Consider the following 18,316-nt stretch of genomic DNA (forward strand, 5'->3'; position numbering starts at 1 on the left):
ACAAATGACCCACGTATGGTAAATGATTACGTTCTCTTTCCACAAAATTTATTAGTGAGATAATTATTGTGGAAACAAAGTTAGTTTTGATCTTTAAAGCTTATGCTTAAATGGTGAGCACTGTACTCTGTGCACAGTGAAACAGGAAAGCTGGTCCTACCCACCTGGTGAATTACTAGTTTTTTACAAGCAATGAGGAGGTCTCTGGAGCTAGAATCATGGGGTTTGTTTGCTTGTATTTCCATAGAAAAACAGTAAAAGGATCTCAAGAAACTAGTAAATGTTTTGTTGGATGGGATGTGGAATTGGAGAGATGGAGAGGGAGTCTTTTTATTTGTGTGTCTTTTATTATTTATTTTATCACTACGGCAGAATATAGACAACATAAAATTTGCCAGTTCAGTCACTTTTCAGTGTATAATTACAGGAATTTGCACATTAACCCCATTATTTCTAAACTCTTTTCACCATTGCAAATTAGGAAGGGATCCATTAAGGAATAACTCCCCTTTCTTCCCTCTACCAACCCCTGGCAACCTCTAATCTGCTTTCTGTCTCTGAATTTGACAACCCTAGGGACCTCTTATAAGTGAAACCACTCAAAATTTGACTTTCTGTGTGTCTGAGTTATTTCAGTCTGCATTGTGTTTCCAGGGTTCATCCATGTCATAGCATGTGTCAGAACTTCATTTCTTTTTGTGGCTGAGTAATATTTCATTGTATGTATATACCACATTCTGTTTATCCAGTCATCTATTATGGACATTTGGGTTGTTTGTACCTTTCAGCTCTTGTGAATAACATTGCTGTCAACATTGGTGTATGAATCTGTTTCAGTCCCTGTCTTCAAAACTAGGAGTGTAATTGCAGGGTCATTAGGTAGTTCTTTAACTTTGGGGAGGACTGCTAACATGTTTTTTATAGTGGCTGCTCCATTTAACATTTCTTTCAGCAATATATGAGGGTTCCAGTTTCTCCACATCCTCACCAACATTTATTTCTTTTCTCTCCTCTTTTCTTTTCTTTCTTTCCTCCGTCTCCAATATAAAATCTGAATGGTCATATTAAAGACATACTACCTTTAATTGAAAAATCCACCCACGAAGAAAACTCCAGGTCCAGATGATTTCACCAGTGAATCTACTACAGAAGGATAATTATGACCAAATTGAATTCCAGGAATGCACAGTGTATGGCTTACTATTCATAAACCAATCAGTGTAGTTCACCACATTAGCCGAGTAAATCAGAAAACTCATGTCATTTCAATGGATGCAGAAAAAGCATTTAATAAAATTCAGCATCTGTTTGAGGAAAAAGTTTTAGCAAACTAGGATTAGAAGGGAATTTCTTTAACCTGATAGTCATTCTCAGTTAAATACCTACAGTAACCACGATACTGAAGAGATACTGAAAGCTTTCTTTCTGAGATTGGGAATAAGACAATAGCACCTGTATCTCCTCTGCTAATCACCACTGTATTGGAGTTTCCAGCAAGGAGAGTAGGGCAAAGGGAAGAGGGGAAAAAAAACTATTGAAGTCCCCAGTTTTGCTGGTAGTCACTTATTAAACAGTGCAGATAAATCCATCATTGCAGAACATTCTGCTGGACAGCACTGTTTGAGATAATGCAGATTCAATCAAAACCCCCAGCATGAGTTTGTTTATTTTGGTGAATTTGATGAGCTAATTCTAAAACATAGATGGACACACAGAAGGCTAAGGGTAGGCAAAACATTCTTGAAGAAGAACAAAATTCTCTACTAGATATTTAAACTTCTGAATCTGTTATAATTTAGACAACGTCTGGTTCTTAGGCAAAGACATAAGAAATCTAGGTAAGTCTGCATACAGCAGATCAAAGAATCCAAAAACAGATCCAGGCATATGTGGGAATATGATTTATGATAAAGATGACATTACAGGACATTGGGGAAAGTTTGTCCTTTTAACGATTGGTTCCTAGTTAATTGGATGTCCATTCTGGGGGAAGTGAAACTTGATTGCTATCACAAACACAGAAATCAGATCTAAGGGCATTGCCCGTCTCCAGGTGTAAATGGTAAAACTGAACTTCTGGAAGATAACATAGAATTTCTTCATGACTTTGATATAAGGAAAGATTTCTTAAAACAGCAAAAGAACTAACTTTAAATCAAAAATTGGTAAAATTAAGAGATCACATTCATAAAAAAATAACATTAAGAGAGTGACAGTGCAAAGCATCTGTAATCAATAAGGGCTTACATCCAAAATATGTTAAAAATAGACTTTTTTAAAAATGTAGAAATTTGTACGAAAAAGACTCTTCATAGAAAAGTGGAAAAACAATCTGGGCATTTCACACAAGTGGCCAGTAAATAAATGAAAAGGTGCTCACAGTCATCAGGAAAACACATTAAAATCACAATGGAGTACCAATACACTGTTGTGGTTGAAATTAGAGATACTGATGATTCCAGGTGTTGGTGAAGGAATGGAGTGGAGCACAGGGAATTTTCATAAACAGCTAGGGAAAAATTAGATAAAAAACAAACAAACAAAAAGGACAGCATCTCTGTATATGCAGAAAGACGTATAACAAAAATCTTCCCAGTGGCAGTATTCTTAATAGCTCTGAACTGGAAATAATGCAATGTCAGACGAAAGAAGAATGGATAAATAAATCATCACCTGTTCATACAGTGGGGTACTATAAAATAATGATAATGAGCAAACTGTAGTTTGTTTAAACAAATTCACTTACATAAAGTTAAAACTAATCTGATAATGGAGGTCAGGATGCTAATGACTTTTGGGGGAGAGAGAATTCAGCATTGACTGAGGGGTCGTGAATCAGTGGTGGGGTGGTTCTGGGAAGACGGCAATTTTTATTATTCCTGCCTGACAAGTTCAGTTGATGATAATTGTTTAAGTTGTATTCTAATTTCTGTATTTTTATATGTATAACAAACAAGTTTAAACATAGAATTTAATAATAGCACTGATAATAGAAATCAAAATTAATTTTTTTTAAGAAGTGGTTATTATGTGCCGGGTTCTATTCTGCGTGTCTTCTTGTGCTATCTCATTTAAGCTTTGTGACAGACCTAAGGGACTGGGGTTAGTGTAATAACACCTCTGCTGGAGGCAGGGAAACTAGGGCCCAGAGTGGCTGTCCTTATGATGCAGGGCCTTAGTCTTTTTACTGTTTATTCCTGAGTTGTTTGTATATCAAGGATCTCAGTTCTTTTCACATAAATTTTTATTTATTTATATTCCTTCCCAGTTTTCTTTTGTTTTTAACATGCAGATTTAAGCATACACCCCCCACCCCCGCACCAATTATTTGACATTAGATTTCCAGTTGTTTGCTATTGCAGACAGTACCAGGTTGTATTGTTTCCTGTCTTTGTGCACAGCATCTACTATTTCCTTCAGATATAACCCACCCCCCCCTTTTAAACTGAACAGAGTTGCTCTACATAATTGAGTTAACTGAATGTATTTTAAATTCTGATTAATGAATTGTTTAGACAAGTTACCCCATTTGCCATGAAGATGTGGTCCTTTTACATGTTCAGCAGATGTTTGTCAGTCATACACTCTGGGTCAGTTAAGGGCCTTGTGCTGTGAAGGAGGGGACGGAGGCCGAGGTCTAAAAGCAGAGCTAACGCAGGTGATGTTCACGTGTAAGTGGGGGTGAAGACTTGAGATTTGCACTTTAGAAAGGCCACTGTAGCCTTCTCACTGAAGAAATACAGAATTGCAGATGGGCAAGGTAAAGACAGAGTGAGCTGTTAGGGATTTGCTCCAGTTGTCTGAGTGCGGCATGTGGTGACGGAGGCGGGAAGGAGAGGTGGTATCCGAGAGTTCTGCAGGAGGTGGGATCAGCAAGGCGGGGCTGTTACTTGCGTGAGGTGGTCTGTGGACGAAAAGAGCTCTACTGTGACTCCCAGAGCCTTGATTCTGATTGACTCGGTGGGAGACAGTGGCATTCGCTGTGGGAGAATATAGAAGTGGAACTTCTATTTTGGGGGGAGTTGAGCTTTGTTGTCTTCAGTTTGCAGAATCCGTGCGACATTCAGGTAGAGGTTGTATGCTCCGCAAGAAGGATGCTCGTCTTCATCGTGACTGAACTGTCAGTGCGGTGACTGCAGCAGATGTTAAGCTAGCTATCAGTGCCAGAGCTGTTCTCAGTACTTTACACGTAGTAAAGTACTCAACCTTCGCCACAGCTGTTTGAGGTACATATTATTATCATTATCAGGACATTAGGTGTGCAAGGCCACCCAGCTGGTGGAGTGTGGAGCTGAAATTTCAGACTGTAGCAGCCTGGCTAAGAGTCTGTGCTCTTCACTTTTTGACCAGTGCTGGTGTGTGTTTTGAAACAAGTCGGCTTGAGAAAAAGTACCATGGTGCTGAACAGTGTGATGAGAGTTCGCTGGTTTACTTAAAAAAAAAAAAGGTATTCTGGGCCAGTGTTGGTTGACCAGGGTTTTATGCTTTGCCTTCTGGCTTTAGTTTGTGATTGAAAGTTTTGTTGACTGTAAGAAGAAAAGTCTTTCTCTTTTCTTAAGGAAAAAGTAACTTTTGTTAGTTAGCTAGCAAGTACTTTTATGGACCAAAATGTTAATTTTCCATGTCTACCATGAAAAATCAGGACCATGGTCTCAGCCTACCTGAGAAATAGTTATTGATTGTTCATTTTGTGGCAGGCTTGCCTGGTCTAGGTTCTCTTGGGACTGTGTAAGAAGCGTCCAGAGGAATACAGCAGCCTGTGAATTTGTTTCCATGTATTGTGTGCTCAGCCTTTAATGACCTGTATCAGTGGCGAGTACCGTTAGGACGATTTTCTCACCTGCTTTGGAGGATGCCGGGGGGACTGATTGCTGTACACCTGGCAGGTGCAAAGCAGAGCCTCAGCAGTGCTCCTCTGAACTGATTTCTAAAGAGCTGCCCCACTGGACAGGCCTGGTGCAGGCATTCAGAGATTACTTTTGCAATTTACAGTTCTGAACTGATGAAAACCTCATATGTGAAAATGAGTATTAAAGGTTGTTTCCATGCTTTACAAAAAGATGTGTTTTAAGATTTTCTCTTAAAACAGATTTATAGATACTCATTTTAAGCACTACTGGATTCTATACCATTTAATGTACAACAGTTGTGTTGAGTATCATATCCTTGTTGGTAGCATTAAATGTTTTTAATATAATTGAACATCCTAAAGTTCTTAATTTAAGGAACTATCAAATAGGTCAGAAGGTACAAACATTAGGATATGAATGCACCCTTTAAGCCTCACTTACTGTCGTCTTGTAGGAGAGACTTCAGCATGCAAACCTTCATCTGTTCGGCTTGCACTGTCATTTTCATTCCATGCTGCTGGCCTTCAGATGGCTGCACAGATGCCCCATTCACATCAGTACAGTGACCGTCGCCAGCCAGACATAAGTGACCAACAGGTTTCTGCCTTATCTTACTCTGACCAGATTCAGCAACCTCTAACCAGGTAAGTTTACGATGTATCAGAAATGATTTGTTGGGATGGTCATTTATTCCCTAAAATGGTGTAATAGAAAACAGGCAAATACCTTAATGGTTTTCAGTTTTACATGTCACATGGGACTTCAGATGAACAAAATACGATGTTAAGAAGTTTGCATTAAAATTTTTGTTGGTTTTTCTCTCTTTCCCCTGTGTTTTTCACTTTAATTAAAAAACACATGTAAACATAAGCACATTCTCTCATTTTGCAATAAGGGGGGAAGTTATTTCTAGAGAATATTAGTTAAAGAAACTGAAAACTGATTTTTAGGGAAAGAACGTTAAGTAGAAAAATACAAGTTACAGGGAAACAAGTCAGATTCCATTATAGCAAACTTACGGAGCTGATTTTATGTTGTTATAAAGTACTTTATACACATACCTACAAATAAACGTGGAACTCCTTAAAATTAATGTAAATTAGTTACGCTGCTCATTCTAATATTCAGACTCGAGATTCAGTAATTTTTCATAAGAATAGTATACAGTGAATAAATGCTGAACCCTCTTGACATACATACATATATGCATGTGTGAATGTATTTTTACTATCTTCCTGAATTAACTGCATCTACTATGTTGATTTTTGGTTTGGGAAGAATTTTTTTTTTTACTAGCTATAGTTGTGGTAAAGTTTCTTTCCCCCTGAGGTTGAGTGTGTGATGAGCACTGAAAGTGGCTGTTTTTCCATGTACTTAGGAATTTGGTTTTCCACTGTTTATTTAGGTCTTTTAATATGATCAAAAACTTGGAAAATTTCAGAGTGTTTCTTTTACTGGATTATTTGAGGGAAATTAGTTTTTCCTAACTTACTATGTGGTTTTAATAAGCTGTTGGCTACAGTTAAGTAACGCCATTATTTGAGGACACCCTTGTATGTATTAAAATAAAATATTGTTAATAGTGGACCTGATTCTACAGTTATAAAATGTATTACAGCGTGTAAGTAACATTCACAATAAAATAGTAAGATAAATTATGGCAGGACTTAAGAATTCTTTTATGCAGTAAATTGAGGAATTGTATGTTTGAGAATTAGAGTAGTTGGTCAAAATTGGAAAGTGTGTGTGTACCAGAAGAAAATTCTCTGGACTTCCACACAGTAGTAATAGCATAATGATCTGTCTGCATTGTACTTGTAAGAAGCAAGTATGTTTGGATTCATTTTCCTGCTTGTTCAGAAGCAACCTATCAGGCAGGCTGCCTGTTTTTAATCTGTTTTGCAGCTGAAGGGACTGAGCTCCCATTTGTGATCTCTCCAAGTATGTAGGCAGTAGACTCTGGGGTCCAGCCCAGGCTTCTTTCTTTTTAGATGCAGTGCTCTTTCTGCTCTAACCCCCGGCATGTGCAAAGGACTAGGAAAAACCCAGTCCTTTAAAGTTATTTTTATGGTTGTATTATTGTAGTAGATCATCTAGTTAGCTAGCAAAGTACCTATTTTTATATACAACTGACATCTTATTTGTGGATTATTTTCAAATAAGAGATAAGTTAATTTAGTATCCATTTTAAGCTGTAAAATATTTTTAGATTCATATTGTGTTAAAAAAAAGTCTTTAAGTAATAATATTCAGCCAGATATTTTTGCCAAACTCCAGAAGTTTCTGAACCAAAGGCAGTCAGATTAAAAGCTTTCTTCTTATTGAAGTGTAAAACACTAAAACTGTGTGCTGATGTGGCCTGGTCTACCAGACGTGGGTTCCAGATCTTGATTCATGATCTAGTTGTGTGACTTGAGTCAGGCCACATGGACCCTTCTCTCTGTTCCTTGAATGTAAGGTTGGACTAGACTCGACATCCCCCCCACCCAAGTGCTTTCTAGCTCTAAACTTTGGTATTTTCACTATTTGATTTCCACTGTTTCTTGTTAATCATCCTATCAGTGTCTTCAATAAGGTTTATTGTACAAGTAAATTGAAATGAGCTTACTTGAACATTTCATTTCTGGTAATTAATCTTTCTAATATGAGTGTGTTTCACATAAATTTAAACACAGTTTTGTTCAAAAGATAAATGTAGTAAAAGTGTAGAAAAGTATGGTTACTGTTTGAAATGCTGAGTCTGGGCTATTACAGTTTTTACGGCACCTTTCATGGTTCTTAAACTGTGTTCTGCATGTGTGTTATGTATGCTGTTCAGCTTTATTAATAGGCCTCAAGATAGCAAGAATGGCAGGATATAGTGTTTCTTACTCTTTACTATATATAAAAATATGAAGTAAATGTAAATAAAATGGATGGAATAGGTATTATTAAACTAGGAAACAATTTTTTTAATGAAGTCCTGGCACTTACACTATGGAATCTTTCAAGAAAAAAAGATTGTTTTAGCTCTTGTAACTGATCTAAGCAGGAGGTGAGAACTACTGCCTTTTTTTTTTTTTTTTTTTTTTTTGGTCTTTGTGATCTGTGTCTTCACATTGAAAGGGCAGGAGATTTAGAGCCTTGGGGGTGTGGCTGTTTTGGGCTCTCAGAGCCAGATAGCTGAGGCGGCAGGAGAATTATCTCAGCAGCCATCCCTTTTGCAGGGAGGACGTTGAGCAGCAGTGTGGAGGGGAGCTCGCGACCTGCAGCAGCTTGGTGAGCTCCTGGGTCCTCTGAACCACTGGGTTTTTTCACCCAGCTGGGGAAGGGAAGAAGGGAGCTTGTTACATTACATCTCCTGACTTTGTGACTATGGAAGTTGGAAGTGGACAAAGCATCAGATGCTTAGGGCTGGTTTGAGTTTGAGTATAAATTTGTAACAGTGTATTTGGAAAAATTATTTTCTAATTCTGGATTTGTGATTATGGCATTACAGTAGTGAAAAACAGAAAATTTGATTACCTAACATGAAATCACAATGAAAGTTAGTGAAGAAAGTGTTGTTTAGTTTGTAGGAATTAATTTGTTCTTCCCATGTGTTTTGAGCATCTACTCTGTACAAGGCACTGTTGGAAGCACTGAAGTACAGTCTGATCCAAAGGCCAATTTTTTGTGGATGGAATGCATCTGGTTTATATATACATATGTTCCTGAAATAGTAACTTCTGTTGCCAAAAGTCTGTAAGAAAAGTAAGATATTTAGAATTAGCTAATTGACTTGGCCTTGTAGGCAGTTTGGCCAGTTGTGAAAAGGTTAGCAGTGTCGTGACATGACAAGTGCACAGTGCACACTTACACACTGTGTGCATAAAAATGTGGTAGTCAGAATTACATTCATAGCCAATTTCAGGTCTGTGCAGTACATTAAAAAATCTTTTTGATTGTGTGATTTTGGTGTTTTAATTGAGCATAGTTACTCCTGGAAAGATGTAGCCATTGGTTCTTTTTTCCAGTGTTTGAAATACCAGTGGAGTTGTAAGCGGGCAAGTTGAAAACTTAAACACATTTATAGTTTTAAACATAACTGATTTTAATAAATGCATATGTTTATTTTATTGGTACATATTATGCATGGCTCAATTATTTTGCCCAACAAATAGCCTAAAAATGATTCTGCCAAGAAGCTAGAATAGACTCCTAAAATTAATAGGGAGCCCCTGGCCCAGTGCTGTGATTCAGAGCGTGGGGTTGGGTGTGAGACTGCCTTAGTTCTCTTCTCATCTGTATTATTTTACTGGCTCTAGGACCTTGGTCAAGTAACATTACCTCAGGAACACAGGTTTCTCATTTGTAAAATGGTGACAGGAACATTACTTATTTTCATGAGATTGTTGAGAAGATTACATGAAAGATGTAAACGTATGCATGCCCAAAATACAGTGTATAGCAAACACTTGCTGCTACAGTTATTATTTTATTAACTACTTAAGTAATTCATTTGTTTCTAATGATAGTTATACCTTCTGTCAACGCTTACTACAGTGGTAATGAAGTATTTCACTGGTTGAGATTTTGTGAAACCTCACAGTGAGGCTGCACTCCAGTAATCCAAGAAGGGTCTTGCCGAGAACATTACCTGCTTGAAAACAATGCCAGTGCTTAAAAAATAGGAAAGGAAATAGATTATGAGAAACCTGTTTCATTACCTTAAATGCTTACAGCTTCATTTGCATGAAAATAATTGACTTGCTTATACTGATATTGTCTGTTCCTTCAGTCTCCAAGGACTGGTATGAGAGCCAAATATTCTGTGAACCTAGTTGTACCTGTTTATATTTAAAAAAAATAAAACAATATTTATTTAAAAAATTAATTCAGATTATCTTAGTAAGTCTTAATATATTTTCAGACAAATAGTTATAATCACTGTTTGTCCCCTTAAAACCTATTTGGAACTTTGAGAAGGAGAGATCTTGGGGAAAGATAATTATTAACTGAATACAATAATTCAGTGAATTTACTATCTGGGTAACAATGTTTAGAATTTGAGTATAGATGCAAAGGAGACTAATGTTAAAATTGGTTTGATCACTGCTGTGGTCACTCCATCTTCTCATGCTGCTGGGATGGTGATTCTTTTCTGTTGCGTCCATTGTTATCTCTACCCTCCTCTCTTCTTTTTTGTTAGTGTGAGTTAACTTGGTTAATTTTCCCAAGACTCCAGACATTTCTGTGAGGCCTTAGTGTGATGTGTTTGCTTTCTCTCTGCCCCTTGAATTGACCAGAGTGTCCTTTGAAAGGGGCTGCATCAGGGGCTCCTGGCTCAGTAGATTTTGCTGGTATAAATGTCTGTAAGAGAGCTAGACAGAAATCCAAGAGTGGCTAGTGGTAGGGACTGTAGGTACCTTGATGTAATTAATTGGTTTTGAGGATCAGGATCTCTTGGCTGCAAGAAGCCCCACTGGGAACCCCTTTACTGAGGCTTGCCACGTGGCAGAGTCTGGTGGGAACAACAATCCAGCATCATTGGCGTGCTAGTTGCAGCGTCCCTGGGTGTGCTTGTGTATGGAGGACATTCGTGTTCCTGCTCCAGCCCCCGTCTAGCAGGAAGCTCACAGTTGTACTCTGACTGCTTACTGGTTGGCGAAAGACATGGTTTAGCATTGCACTGGGAGTACGGCTGAAATGGGTTTTTTAAAAGAAAGTTTCATTAGCTTTAAGGTGTCCTCTGGAACTTATTTGTGGTTAGCTCTTAGTAATAATCAGAAGTAGAGATACTGGTATTGTGGATTCATTTGTTTATTCAACAGATATTTATTGAAGAACCTACTGTGTGCCAGGCACCGTTGTAGGCAAAGGTAATACAACATTGAACAAAATCCATGTGCCACACAGAGTTTTATTTGTACTGGAAGGAGAACAAACCAAAACCAGTAAATGAGCAAATGTATACTAGCATGTCAGGTGGTGATAACTCAGCAGGGCGGGGGCGAAGGGAAAGTGGAGGGCAAGCCCAGATGCGTCAGGTGGAGGGCATGCTTTACTGTTATGCTAAAGAGTGAGTGCAGATTTCAGCCTTGCTTATATTATAGGCAGATGCTTGTTGGAGGGCAGGCTCTGGGGGTGTTGGGAGCTGCACTTCTGCAGCACCAAACTCCATCTCTGCCCTGTGACCAGCTTGCTTCATGGTGCAAGCTGGGTCCTAAAATCTTGTCTTAGGAGGCTGGAAGATGAGTTAGTCTTTGCCTGCTGTGAACCAGGTCAGGCTTAGGAATAATTCAGAAGTTCTTCCTCGGCTAATTGTATGGTGGAGAAGCCCTCTTGGGCAGCATATCATGCATGTCTCCTGAACCAGGGGTATGTCTATAATGCTGTTGTTTAATTTGGGGAACAGAACTGAAGCCTTGGGCAGCTGGGCACATTATCTTTTCATTTCATTTATTTTTCTGGTGGTTGTCTTCATTGGATTCCAGTTAAAAGAGATAACTGAAACTTCTAATGTAGATGTCTTTTTTTAATAATTCATATACACAGGTTACAAAAGAGGGAATTCATGCCAGTACAGTATAGTTAAAGTGCTAGTCTTTTCTGTCTATTTAAGGTGATGCCTGATATTGTCATGTTACAGAGGCGGATGCCCCAAACCTTCCGTGATCCAGCTACTGCTCCCCTGAGAAAACTTTCTGTTGACTTGATCAAAACATATAAGCATATTAGTGAGGTAAGACTATTGATTTGTTATAACACCATCTACCCTGCAATAGAGTAGGGGAAAGAAGTTATTTTGTGATGTATTTAAACATACTAAAATTTTTTACTCCCAATGATTTGTCATATTGATGACTATTATGAAGACTGGTAAGTTAATGACTTATAGATAGTATAATTATGTAACAGAAAGAAGACATATTAACATGGACTACAGAAAATTAAGATAATTGTGGATAACTTTCCTTCTTTTTCAAAATGTTTAATATAGGCTGAGTTATCACTTCTGTAATAACTCCTCTTCAAAACAAAGGGGAAGAGAGGGAATAATGACACTGGAAAAGTCTGAATATGTTAGAATTTTGCTTGAATTTTCATTTACCTGTTTCTCCTATTGCCGTGGATGTCAGGAAGCTCTGAGATGTATTCAGTACCCAGGTAACAGGCATCTGGCCTAGTTTATCTATATAATTTTCTTTTTAAATTGATATGTGTTTTTATCTGTATCTTTTCATTGTAAGATATCCAAAAGCCTTTTTGGTGGAAGTAAGTATGATTAAAAAAAAATGCACTTTGAATTACTCATCTTCCAACTTGACTCTTTGCCTCCAAAAATTATTTTTCTGGTGTTGTCTTAGACCTCTGGCATGATTGTTACTTGCTTCTAACCGCAACTCTAGCTCTGTAATTAATTATTAAATGAGCTTTTCTGGAGAAGAGTGCCTGTGCTTTCTTTCCTTTTCTGGGGGGGGCTTACATCTTTTCACACTGAAGGCTTATCTTCTACCAGTGTTAGAGCCACTTATCTAAAAAGACGTTCTTATGTGTGTATAAATTTTATAATAGTTTGATGCCATTTAATGCCAGTATTTATGTTACTGTGGCATTGTGGCAAGATAAAATTGGAATGAATTCAATGAGGAACACTTCTAAATTGGATTTTGTACATAATTAATGTGTTATAAAAGATGTGCAAACCAGCTTTTGGTTATCTGAAAATATCTGATAAAATAGTTAACACTTTATTAATGTCAGTTTGTTAATATCTGATAAATTGTTAAACTGTTAACAGTAACTCTGTTGAAGCTTGTTTTTAACTGTTTTGCTACCTTGTAAACTAGAATTTTTGTGATGTTGCCCCTTGCAGTGTAATTTATAACTTCCTCAGTTAGTTACCAATCACTTGGACTATTGCCTAGTCCACCTATTATTTTTTACTAGTCTTAGAAACTTATAAGCAAAACAGATATAAGGAAAATAACTCATTTTGTGATCAACCACAAGATTCATGGCCTTTAGTGTGTGTGGGATAGGTAGGGAGCATATCTGTTTCTCATTAATGTGTTGTTATAGGCTTAAAAACTGGGCATGTCTCAGAGGCCCCTTTTATATTAGTAAAACATCAGTTCATATACATTTAAACTTTCATTTTAAAACACTTTTGCCTTAGGATCAAATATAAAATTGGGATGGACTAGAAGGGGGCATGAAGGAACTTGAATATAAGGAGGATGAAAATGTTATTTTGTTTGGCATTTGTTGATTGCATCAACATGTGCAGTTTTCCAAAATCCCTCATATGATACACTCTTGAGATCTATGCCATTTCACTGTATATAAATTATATCTTGGTTTAAAAAAATAAATGTAGATCAGGTCCTGTTACTCTTCTTGAATGGGAGGCGTTGCTCCAGTCACTTAACATCTATTTATAAAATGTATAAACTGTATAATTCTAAAGGGAATTTTACTGCAGAAAATTTCCCTGGTTATATATTAGTGTTATTCTGTAATTCAAATAGCAACTAAGGAAAATTCTTCATTTCATTTGTGTGTGTGTGTGTGTGTGTGTGTGTTAAAGAATAAAAATTCATCTGTTTTCTACTGATAGCAGGTTTGTCTCATATATACTCTTGATAAATGGTGTGCGCACGCCCCCCCCCCCAGTGATTTTAATGACACACTTAACACTGCGTATTCTCATTTCAGGTTTAATAAGCAAAAAAGAAGCGAAGACACCAACAAGGCCAGGGAGACGATTCCAGTCGTAAGAAGGAGCAGAAGGTTTATAATGATGGTTATGATGATGATAACCATGATTATATTGTAAAAAACAGAGAGAAGTCGATGGATCATTGCAAAATTGACTCCTTGATAGGCAAAGGTTCCTTTGGACAGGTAATTTAATGGAAATGCTGAATTTTATAGTTAGAACATATTAGTGAATCATGTTGTTACATGTTTTTCTTAATAGTACACTTTTAATGTTTGTAAATAGATCTCAGCAACGGACATGTAAGTATTCGGATTATCATTGTTCTGTGAAGGTACTAATACTGCATCAGCTCTAAAAACTCCATGAGCAGTTTTTTTGTGGGTTTTTTTTTGTTTTTTGGGTTTTTTAAAACTTATTTTCTGAGGCTACCAGGTAGCTACTTCACTAAGTGACTGATAGATAGTGTTGCCTCTTTCACAGGGGCTTTGGGGTCTGTGGGTGGTTCTTCATTATGTATGTTAGAGATAATTGCGTTCCTGTCTGATACTCCTCTTCAAAGAGAAAAACACTTACCATCTTCAGCTGGCCCAGCAGGTGCCCTCTCACTTTTTCAGAGGCTTGGACGCCAGGGGCTGTGCCTTGACTTTGTCTCTCGGCTCCTCTTCTAACTACCAGCCTCTGAGTGGGCAGTCTTCAGGATGTCCTTCTCAGGCCCCACAGCACCAGCATGGCTAAGGCTATGACTGGTGGAGTTCTGATGGGCAGGACAACTTAGGCAGCATGGCTGCTTAGGAAAGTGAGGAAGGAACTCCAGGGGACCTGGTTTTTTCACTTCCTTCCTGGCCTCTTGTCTCTACCTACAACTCTCCTCTCCTCACTTGCACATCCTGCCAAATACAGAGGACAAAACCCTAACTGCATCAGTGTCTTGCATCAGCCGAGCCCAGACTAAGCTGTCAGTCCTTCCTCCTTGCACTTCGCGAAGCTTTTCTAGGGCTGTGGCTTCCCCAGCTGTTCCCACTCCTAAATCCCCTGTCTCATTGGGTCGCAGAGCTGTTTTATTTGAGGTATGGTTTCCTGTTCGTCCCATTCTCCATTGCCTTGCAACTTTTCTGCAGTGAAGCAGTTATTAATTTTCAGTCCAAATACTTCTGACTTTTTGACAATTTGGGGGGTTGTGTTTGTTTTTTCTTAAACTGTGGCACCTACATGTTCTTACTTACCTGTTCCTGCCCTGTGAGAAACAAAATATGCCTCTATCACCCTGTGAGGAAACGTTTTCCTGTGTGAATCTGATCGTGTTTAGGACAGAAAGAATACTGTAAGCCACTAGCAGCCACAGGCTGAGACCAGGACACATCTAAGTGATGAAACCTGAAGGAGGTATGAACAAGGTTGTTAGCAGAGCTCTGCAGCTCTGGGGTGGCTCTGCCAGGCCCTGGTGTCACGTGTACAGTATGCCTGCCCCTTTCCATGATGTCAAGGAATTTTTGTAATTATACATAATTCAGGGCCTTTTCCCTTAATTCTAACCTCTTTCTTCTGAGTCAGGGGTTTCTCAGTGTTATGGGAGCCCTTCTGTATCAAAATATTACTTCTTGTCAGAAGCAGCTTCTACTTCTCTGTCAGAGCCTCTTAAGGAAACGTGTTTCTGAGGCCTACCACTTACATAAGTAAGGCTGTGAATGCGCTGGGTGGAGTGATTTCTGTCTCCACCCTCAAAATCACACCGACGCTCTGGCAGTTGCCCCCAGCAGGGCGGCGTCTGCCTTCTGTGATGCCCACTGTGCAAGTCGGGGCCACGCGGTTTGCTCTTTAACTTAGTTTTCCCTGGCACTTAACCTTCAAGCTCGCAGTGATCCTCCCCCTCCCCTTTACCTCTTCTCATCCTCTGATTTCTAAGAGCACGCTAGCATCATATACTTGTGAAAATACAGGCCTGTTTGACATCAGGATTCATTTCCCCAGATGAGACTGATTGACGCCTTTCTCCTAGGCTGAAGTGTGTTCAGGGTCAGGGCCTGTCACTCGCCAAATAAATTCTTCCTTACTGACTTTGTCAGGCTTTCTCTAAATTCTCTGCCAGGTCCTTGTCAAATAAGCAGCTCCTTCATTTCTTAGGCCAGTGGTTATCAGTCCTGATTGCACATTGAAAATTTCCAGTGAGCTTTGGGGATGGGGGTTGGGGAGGGAGGACTGATGCCTAAGCTCCAGACTAATGAACTCAGAATCTCTCTGACTGAATTCTGGACATTGGCATCCTTGAAAACTGCCTATTGAATGTATAATTCAAGGTCAAAAATCATTGTTTTACCACTGAGCCAGTTAACTATTTGCGTAGTCAGTAAATAGTTGGGGTCCTGTTAGTGGCCTTTGTCCTGGAGACCATTAGGATCTGGGCACTAAACTGCCACTCTTGATGTAGTCAGTATGGTCAGTGAAAGAGAGGAATATCAAAACCACTTGGTCATGGTCAGATGTTTACACGGGTCACCTCTGATTTAAAAGGCAGTAGGCAGTAGTTTATTTTAGAATTGGGTGAAACCAGAGATACTGCATTTTTTTATTTCAAGTTTGATTTCAACTAAACCATTTATGATCTGTCATTGACAATAACCTTGACTGATAGGGATCTTGGACCGTGCATCCATTTTCTTCCTTTAATCCAGTGATGCTCACCGAAAACATTGGAATCACTTGGAGTTCTGCTTGCATCTCCAGACTTTCTGAATATGCTAGAAAATGTGTCTAAAGCTATTATCTATTCAGACTGTATATAATATTACAAAAGTAAGAATATTTAATCAGGTATAGTAGTTATTTCTACTTTGTATAGATAAAGTTTTCTTTGTGTTTGTTTCCTAGTATTTAATGTAAATTTCTTTGTCAACAGTGTGAAACTTGTTTAAATGAGTAAAGTTTAAAATGAGAGGTGTGCAGTCATTTGTTCATGAACACTTCAGTTTCCTTAGCATTAATTCTCATTTTAAAACTCAAAATCCTCTAATTATGGTATTTTAACTTATTTCCTGCTTATTTCAAAAAAATTTTTTAGTCTAAACTAATTCTCTTATATGCCAATGAAAATCTAATTTAAATTTAGAAAGTTATCTACATTTTTCAGGTGACTTACAAACTTTTAAATATCTCACATGGATACTTGGAATTTAAACCAGGTTTTTCTCTCATTAAAAGAATAGTCAGACATACAGTTTTATAATGTTATTTAGTAAGAAAGGTGGAAAACCAAAGCACTTGTCAACACTCATAATTTATTTTTGAAAGAGGAAAATAGTTATTCTAATTTTGTTAAGAAACTTATCTACCTTGTGGATGTTTAGAAATACTATAAGGATGCAAAAGAAATCCAATTGAAAAGATTGACTTAAAGTGACAATAAAGTAGTGAATGGATGCTGTTGAATGGAAATGGACAGAATCTCATATTTAGGAAGGTCATCAAAATGGGAATTAGATAAATGTATAATTAAGGTGAATTGTAAATTGTTGTTAATGAAATAGATATTATTTATCTTTTTTCGCTTTTAGGTTGTAAAGGCATATGATGGTGTGGAGCAAGGATGGGCTGCCATTAAAATAATAAAGAACAAGAAGGCTTTTCTGGATCAAGCCCAGATAGAAGTGCGACTTCTTGAGCTCATGAGCAAACATGACACTGAAATGAGATACTACATAGGTAAACAGACAGACAGACAAAGCAGTGCGCCCTGACCCAGACCAAAGATTTGAGTTAATGGTTATTTTTATATGATAATATGTTGATTTTATCTTAAAGTGATTGAATAAAAATCAGTTATTTCTGTTGGAGGGCATACAGATCTATATGTTACTTGATCTGGCGGTAGTATTTTAAATCTTTAGGAATGGCATTCCAGGTGGTACATAGTCTAAAAACAAATAAGAATAGTCTCTCTCTCTCTTTTTTGCAACTTATGAGTGCCATTGGTTTGCTTTAATGATACATTAAACTCCAGAGATTTCTTTGTTAACTTTAATCGTTTCTAATACAGCTCAGAAATTAGAAGTGAGGTACTATGTTGTTAGTGATTATAGAACCATTTTTGGAATGTCTTCCTCAAGAAATAACAGCCACGATGTCTTGAACTTCTACCATATTCCTTGTGCTTTTCCTCCATTGTCTGCAATAGTCATAGCAGTCCTGTAAGGAAGGTGGTAGAATCCTTATACTGCAGATGGTCTCAAGGAGTAACATACCCAAGGTCCCAGGGCTCTGAAAACAAAAAAAAAGGGACAGAAGAGTTATGAAAATAGTGACTTCTAGGGCCAATTGATACATGGGTAAACTATCTTCTAATTATATATTCTTTAATACTGTTTTTAATCAAATCTAAGATGCCAGTGATCGTCAGACATCAATATTTTATTTGATGACACTGAAATGAAATGCCACCAAGAAGAAACAAATTGCTGCCAATAAAAATAAGATGCTATAAATTTTAAGATCGAGACCTTAGGATCATTTAATTATGTAATTTTAAAAATAGGCATATATTAGCAACTCATGTTCAGAAATGCTGGCTGGTTTACCTGGTAACCATGAGGTTAAGTTTTATTAACAAACTCCTTTTTAATAAATTAGGAGAGGGCATTGTGGCCTCCAAGATGATAGAAACAAACACTGATGTTTAAAGATACATGGTCCCGTGACTCAGATTAGATTTCATATATGAAACACCTTCTTTCCTTATTGTTGCAATAAAATGAGCTTATCCTATTCATTTTCTTCCTTAGTGTCTTTA

General features: G+C 37.7%; 1 protein-coding gene across 1 annotated transcript in view; it reads left to right on the forward strand.

The window, feature by feature from the left end:
* LOC116151596 (dual specificity tyrosine-phosphorylation-regulated kinase 1A) overlaps positions 1–18,316 on the forward strand; it is a 59,869-nt gene that overhangs the window by 18,238 nt on the left and 23,315 nt on the right. Inside the window, 4 exon segments of the mRNA XM_064485511.1 lie at positions 5,305–5,498; positions 11,434–11,553; positions 13,530–13,718; positions 17,085–17,232. Coding sequence (XP_064341581.1) covers positions 5,305–5,498; positions 11,434–11,553; positions 13,530–13,718; positions 17,085–17,232 — 651 coding nt within the window.

Source organism: Camelus dromedarius, chromosome 5 (assembly GCF_036321535.1).
Source record: "Camelus dromedarius isolate mCamDro1 chromosome 5, mCamDro1.pat, whole genome shotgun sequence".
In the NCBI taxonomy this organism is placed as follows: domain Eukaryota; kingdom Metazoa; phylum Chordata; class Mammalia; order Artiodactyla; family Camelidae; genus Camelus; species Camelus dromedarius.